This window comes from Dendrobates tinctorius, unplaced genomic scaffold (genome assembly GCF_039654945.1).
Source record: "Dendrobates tinctorius isolate UK_male_01 unplaced genomic scaffold, ASM3965494v1 ptg000095l, whole genome shotgun sequence".
NCBI classification, from domain to species: Eukaryota; Metazoa; Chordata; class Amphibia; order Anura; family Dendrobatidae; genus Dendrobates; species Dendrobates tinctorius.
The window spans coordinates 20128350-20136212 of record NW_027361763.1 but is presented as its reverse complement, the minus strand read 5'-3'; the positions used below and the strand labels follow the sequence as shown (position 1 = coordinate 20136212).

General features: G+C 39.9%; 1 protein-coding gene across 1 annotated transcript in view; it reads right to left on the bottom strand.

Annotated features, from left to right (window-relative positions):
- Positions 1 to 348: 348 nt before the first annotated feature.
- Positions 349 to 7863, bottom strand: part of LOC141098807 (vomeronasal type-2 receptor 26-like) — a 92083-nt gene continuing 84568 nt past the window's right edge. Inside the window, exons 5-6 of the mRNA XM_073586782.1 lie at positions 4134 to 4257; positions 349 to 1265 (exon numbers count right to left, since the gene is read on the bottom strand). Coding sequence (XP_073442883.1) covers positions 349 to 1265; positions 4134 to 4257 — 1041 coding nt within the window. The remainder of the gene's footprint in view (positions 1266 to 4133; positions 4258 to 7863) is intronic.

Genomic DNA, 7863 nt, shown 5'->3' with positions numbered 1-7863 from the left:
CAGGCCTTGCTCAACACAACAATGACAGCAGCATATTATAGCTTGTATTTGTACTGTAAACTGAGCTAATCGATGGAACTGTATCTACCTGTACCTCTTCTCTGTCTGCTCCACTTACTGGGTGCTGGGCAGGGAATTCCAATATTTCAGATATTCCTACCTTTTATTACACTTGCATGCATGTACTTTATTTTCCATAAACAAAGATAAATGTGCAGAGCTCTTACATGCTAAATATCCAGTTCTCTCGTGTTAATTTTAAATGAGTCCAAGCTGCCTCCTTACTCACATATTCTTTATGAGGTCATTTTATTGAAATTAAAGGACAAATGTCTATGTAGAAGAATGTCAAGTGCAAGTGTTTGCTTTCATTTGCCTGGATAAACTACGCTTTGAGTTTAACTCTGGTCTCACCAGTATGATATAACATTTAGGGAAGAATATGCAGCCTAAAATGCCAAAACTTGAAGATATTACAGCAAATATTTCTACAAGAACAGTATTTTTCCCAGTAACACTCATGAAGGATGGGATGAAAGCCACCCAGACACTGCAGACCACCAGCATGCTGAATGTGATGTTCTTAGCTTCATTAAAACGATCAGGTAAATTTCTGGCCAAGAAAGCAACAATGAAACTGACGGCAGCAAGTAGTCCCATATAACCTAGAAGTATGAAAAAGGCCAACATGGACCCCTCATTACACTGAAATATGATCTTGTCCTGATATAAGTGAGTGTTCATCTCTGGGAATGGAGGAGAAGTAGATAACCAAATGATACTGAGTAACACTTGGATAAATGAGCAGAAGAAGACAACACAGTTTGCAATCTTCACACCAATCAGTCTTCTCCAGGAACTTCCAGGTTTGGTGGCTTTGAAGGCCGTGTAGACCATGATGGTTTTAGCCAGAATAGAAGATATGGCTACAGAGAAGATGATCCCAAATGAAGTCTGACGAAGCATGCAGGTGACATGTGTAGGACGATCCAGGAACAAAAATACACAGAGGAAACTCAACATGATGGAAGCCAGGAGAATGAAGCTCAGGGTACGGTTATTTGCTTGAACAACTGGAGTGTCTTGAAATAGAATAAAGATCCCCAAAATTATAGATGTTTTAACAAAACATAAGACAGAAATTACTGAAATTACAAGAACCGCAGGGTCATTTTTGTAGGACAAAAATTCAATAGGTTTCGGGACACATTGATTGATGTCATTTGGCCACTGATCTTCTGGGCATTTTTGGCAAGATACACTGTCTAAAAAAAGAAGAAAGAAAGCACTAAGCCTTAAAATCTTTGGAATAAGTCATTTTAGAGGTTCAAGATGAAATCAGATGTTAGAAATTAGTAACGGCTTCACTCATCCAAATAATTCAGACAATGTTTTGCTCACCATACTTTCTTCTTTATTTTAATGATAAGTTTAGGTAAAAAAAAGTTTACATTTTAGTATTAAACTAAAAATTACATTTTCTCTATGAAACTCCAATTTGCAAGATAAAGTATATACAGTGTATTGTATAAATGTTATTAGATATATTTTTATAATTTGACTTTTTCAATTTGACATCAATTTTAAACCTTTATCCACTTTTTGAACAGTGTTTTAAAAATAATTCAATTTTGAAAAACTCAAGAATTTTGTTTTATGCACGTTGCCATATTGAAAGAGCAAGAGATGCCGAAATGAAAGAATTTTTCCAAAATTGAAAACTACCGCATTATGAAAACTACCGTACTCAATTAATTTATCTGTGAATATGATCAATTCAGGTTTTTTAATTCCATGGCTTTTTATAAAAGACAAATTCATTTAAAATTTTTCCACAAAAGTATCTCTTAGAAGATGCAGTGCATTAAAACTGAGAACTACACTTCAACATTTATTGGGCAGTATCTCTGGAGATCAGAAATACAATCTAAGCAGACATGGAAGAATACATTCAAGTGTACATATCTCCAAAATACAGAATTTTTTTTTATAATTTGCTTTAGATTGTATTCCACGAAAAGAAGGCCATAGTGTTAGGTGCCGGGGTTCTCCCACTGCACGGGGTGGATCTCAAGTTTTGTCTGGTGCTGTGGTCTCCCCTTCAGGCTCAGCCGCTGGGATGACTGCTCAGCATAGACTTCTGCCCCAGCGCCTTGCCCAGGCTCATGCTGCATGTGTGGTTACTGCTGGCCCTCCAGATAAGCCAATGGTGACTACTAGCTTACACATGCAGCGCTGTGCTCTGGAGCCTAAGTCCAGATTTCACCCTACTGAACATGTCCATGATATGGTGCCTTCCCACTGGTGCTCAGACGTCAGGTGCTCTGGTGATGTGGCAGCTTCAGATTGGTCCACAGGCAAGGTCCTGTCTGTCTGGACTTGAGCAAGGTATAAAAAACTCTCAATGGCACATGCTTGTGCGCTAATATAATGTGTGTTTGGTGTGTTGATGGCTGCTTTACCACCCTGTGTGCATGTGGGCCATAGCACTGCGAGTGATTGTCTAGACAGGCAGTGTAGGGTGGGAACTCCCACTTGCACTTAGCATCTTCACTGGGCATCCTCAGGCATGCGTGCTAAAGCACACCATGTTTCACAGCAGGGTCAACCACCAGCTTTGGCTTCCCTGGGGGGTTAAGTTATAGGGACCCCAATTAGTATTTTTTTATACGTCTGTGCAGTCTAACAGGGTATAGTCCTTTTTTGCTTTGCTTTATAGTACCACTCTGTAGTGTAACAGAGCTTGTTACTTTACGCTTTGTGCAAAGCTGCAGATTCTCCATTACTGCATGGTGGACCCCGGGTTGCGAACGCACCTTATTATAATTTCTTATTTGGTGCGTTCCGCCAATCCTAACACATAGGGCATCATTTTTCAGAACCATAAAGTGCCATCAAGAGTTCTGCTCATGCTTGTAGAAGATAACGATGCATGTAATAACACTGGGACCTACCATGCACTCACGCAGAAAGCTCCCAGACCACTCAAAAGCCGGCAGTTCCGGCATATCATGAGTGGTCCGGGGATTCCAATGCAAGGGCCTGGCGATCAGAAGATCTAGCAAGGATCGGAAAAGTAGCAGTAGGTAGCAGAAGGGCAAGAGAGTTGAGCGGTATGGTGAGTATAAAGATCCGCCACAGTGATCTTGGGATTCTTTACCTCTCTCACCAAGGCTCTTCTCCTTCAATTGCTCAGTTTGGTTGGACGGCCAGGTCTAGGAAGACTTCTGGTGGCCCCAAACTCCTTCTATTTAGGGATTATGGAGGCCACTGTGCTCTTAGGAACCTTGAGTACTGCAGAAATTCTTCTGTAACTTTGGCCAGATCTGTGCCTTACCACAATTCTGCCTCTGAGCTCATTGGCCAGTTCCTTTGTCCTCATGATTCTCATTTGGTCTGACATGCACTGTGAGCTGTAAGGTCTTATATACTGTGCCTTGAGAAGGTATTCGGCCCCCTGGAACTTTTCAACCTTTTCCAACATATCATGCTTCAAACATAAAGATACCAAATGTAAATTTTTGGTGAAGAATCAACAACAAGTGGGACACAATTGTGAAGTTAAACAAAATTTATTGGTTATTTTAAATTTTTGTGGAAATTCAAAAACTGAAAAGTGGGGCGTGCAATATTATTCGGCCCCTTTACTTTCAGTGCAGCAAACTCACTCCAGAAGTTCATTGTGCATCTCTGAATGATCCAATGTTGTCCTAAATGACTAATGATGAAAAATATAATCCACCTGTGTGTAATCAAGTCTCCGTATAAATGCATCTGCTCTGTGATAGTCTCAGGGTTCTGTTTGATGCACAGAGAGCATCATGAAGACCAAGGAACACAACAGACAGGTCCGTGATACTGTTGTGGAGAAGTTTAAAGGGGTCTGAATACTTTCCGAACCCACTGTATTATGTTATCATGCTGGGTTGTTTGTTTCCTTTGTAGTATGTTCTGATGCAATGTGAACATTTTTTTATTTGTTTTTAATACATTTTTGTGTTTGTTTTTTAACGAATATTCATATTATTAAAATGTAGGAAGTGCAATCATTCTTTTATACGTGGCTTTCCTCTTTTTAAACAATCATAATGTTGTCACATTTACATTGAATTAATTTATGTTAATATTTTTACCTGTTTTATTGGATATTTCTCCCTCTGAGCATTTCATACATAGAAAGCAGCATTTATGGGGTCCTGGCTTTAGAGTTCTTTTGAAACCTGGAGGACACAGTTCAGAGCAAGTAGACACGGGAACCTATTACAGGACAAATCAGAGATTGAAAATAAAGAAGTAAAATCATCATAATAAATAACAAATGAATGATTTCAAACTTAAAAAATATGCAAATTTGATTTTGATTACCTCATAGTACATTTTATTTTTTTTTTTTTTTTTTCATTAATTTTCTCATTACATTTTTAGTGTAGTAAAAACAAAAAAAATTCATAACAAAGACCAAACTGTGAAATACAGATGATAGAACAGAAACTTATATAACTAAATTTTCATCTCCAAAAGCACAGACTCAATGTATTATCTCAATACATAAAAAGTAAAACCTAATACATAAACATTTAACAACTATAGGCGCCACTACAATATTGCTGACTTTTGCCTCAAAATACTTTCCATTCATGTGCTTAGATGGAGACCTCTTTATTAGAGTTAAGCTTTTTTTGTCATGGGTGGAAGAATTTTAAACCAAAAATTTAAGTTTGTTAACAAAATTTAGAAACAAATTAAACATTACACTTATTTAAAAATGTATACTAAGCCTCATCATGGCATGTGTGATGGATGTGGCACAGCAATAAGAAAACAAATATCATGGATAAGAATATAGTTCCCACTTGCAGCAGCTCTAACACCACTGGTTATGCTGGCAGCAACCATCCCAGCAGTAGTTCCAAATGCTAATGCCATTTGGCCTCCTTTGCAAACTCAAAATGGAACCAACATCAGGCTATTGCGCCTGCATGTTGTAGAGGCCTCAGATCCCGCCCCGCAGTGTGTTATGATGTATTCACACTGCGGGACTGGGGCCTCCGCAACACGCAGGCGCAATAGCCTGATGTCGGTTCTCGGGCAGCGTGCACTGCGCATGCCCGAGAACTCTTGTCACAGCGGAGGCACCGGCATTCAAAACAGGAGGATGCAGCGACGCACAGGGGCATGATTGACGGATGGTGGGCAGCGCCCAGACCACCGGACAGGCATGATGGACGGATGGTAGGCGGCTGATACAGGGGGACACACCATACCTATGGGACACATTACAGGTATGAGGAGCTAGTTATAAAAGTTGATATTTCAGCGTTACTGGGGATCAGAAAAAGAAGAGCCACCATCACAGAATGCAGCATTGGTGCTGCTGAAGGTGGCTATTTAACTGAAAAACGCCCGGGGGGGGGGGTGACAGGTTCCATTTAAATACAGGTGTAGAAATATTATCATCCTGATTTTTAATGGTATGTACATTTAAATCATGTAAGGTATTTAATGGGGCTTGTTCCTTGAAACTTAAATTAATAAATTCATTAATATGCAGAGAAGATTCTTGAACTTGATTTTCATCGGCATCGCAAAAAAAATGTATCTTAATGGTAAGATCTCCCATAAATTTATTTATATCCAGAATTGTTGAAAAAAAATTAAAGTCCTGGTCTGGGACAAAATTTAAGCCCAAAGATAAGACATCCTATTGTGTTTCTGTAAAAAGTCTTGAAGAAAGATTCAAAATATTATTATGATCTTCTATTTGAAGAAATTTTTCTTCCGACGTGTGACCATTCCTTGGTCCCTTGCGGTGTTTCCTGCCGCCCCGCCTTTTGCGTTTTTTTGTCTGGCGGTAGAACTTGCTCCGAAAGCACAGACTCAATGTATTATCTCAATACATAAAAATAATCCTTACACATAAACATTTAACAACTGTAGGCGCCACAACAATATTGCTGACTTTTGCCTCAAAATACTTTCCATGCATGTACTTAGATGGAGACCTCTTTATTTAGGGTTAAGCTTTTTTTTGTCATGGGTGGAAGAATTTTAAACCAAAAATTTAAGTTTGGTAACAAAATTTAGAAACAAATTAAACATTACACTTTTTTTAAAATGTATACTAATGATGGCATGTGTGATGGATGTGGCACAGCAATAAGAAAACAAATATCATGGATAAAAATATAGTTCCCAATTGCAGCAGCTCTAACACCACTGGTTATGCTGGCAGCAACCATCCCAGTAGTAGTTCCAAATGCTAATCCCATTTGGCCTCCTTTGCAAACTGTGGCAAGCACATGAGTAAGACGAAAGTGGAGGGCAAAATGAAGTAAATGTGCCATTGCTTATTTCAATCACAGCATGAGTCACTGTTTTGCGCAGTCCACCTCATCCGCTGTTGTTCTGCAAAGCAAAGCTTCCAATCCATCAATGACATGATGCTACAGTTGCTACGTTAACAGCTGGTGGATTCGGTTGCCTTTCGCGAAATGATGGCGTGTGCTCAACCTTGATAGAATATCCCAAGCTGCCATTATTTCTTTCAGAAAAAGGTGCGGACTCTCTGTTTTCATGTGCAGGAGAACTTATGCCGCTATAAAGACTTATAGATTGAAAGCTTGCAAGCAGGGCCCTCACTCCTCCTGCAACTGTTGAATTATGTCTTACTTTTAGGTCTAGATTGATGGCACTTCCATCAAGTAAACAAAACCTATAAACAAAGAGGAAGGCTTTGTGCCAAATATATAGAAACTGAGCAATCGTGGGAGAAGAACCTTGGTGAGAGAGGTAAAGAAGAACCTCAAGATCACTATGGCTGAGCTCCACAGATGCAGTAGGGAGATGGGAGTCAACTATCATTGCAGCCCTCCACCAGTTGGCCCTTTTTGGCAGAGTGGACCGACGGAAGCCTCTCCTCAGTGCCAGACATATGATGAGATCTCAATCTGAGCATGCGCTGCCCCCAGTGGCCATTTTCCCGTAGTCCCATGCACATCCATTACTGTGATGCGGTGGCTTCCAGGAAAATGGTCGCCAGGGGCGGAGCACCATGACAGTTGGAAGAATACAAAATGAAGTCCATCTATCCATTCAGAAGCCAAAAGGTCTACGTCGAGGTAAAATATTGTAGTCAACAAGTCAACTCATCCCAAGGTCTATCAGTCCTGGCACGACAAACATAGAAATGGAAGTGGCTCATATGCTTAATAATAGTGAGACCACAGATATCGAGGCAAGCACTGTGCAATGCACATTAAACAAATCTGGAGTGGTGTCAGAAAAATGGAGAAGAAGCCTCAACTTCAAAATTGTCACAAGAAGCGTTGGTCTGAGTTTCAAACAAGTACAAAAAGTGGACATTTGAAACTGGTGATTTGGAGCAATGACACGAAAGTCAATAGGCTAGGCTCTGATAGGCGTAAATGGGTCTTAAAGAAACAAGGAAAAAGGGGGCTAACAGATTGAGAAATTGAAGGAAATGTCAAGTTCAGTGGAGGAAGCCTGAAGATATGGGATTGTTTCACAGCCAAAAGTATTGGATACTTGACCAGAATCAATGGTCGTCTCAATGCTGAGCTATAAGTGGGTATCCTATAAGATGAGTTACTTCTTTCACTCAAGTGCTATGGGTATGAAAGGACATCATAGTGTTCCAACCGGACAACAACATGAAGCATACATTGAGATTGATGAAGAAATGGTTCAATGACAATGAAGCCGAGGTGTTGGAATGACCCCTACAGTACCCAGACCTCAACCCAATCAAACACTTGAGGGTGGAATTGAAGAAAAAGCTGTATACATACCCAAATGAGTGGACCAGTATATACCAACTTTGGCAATGTGTATAACAGACCTGAG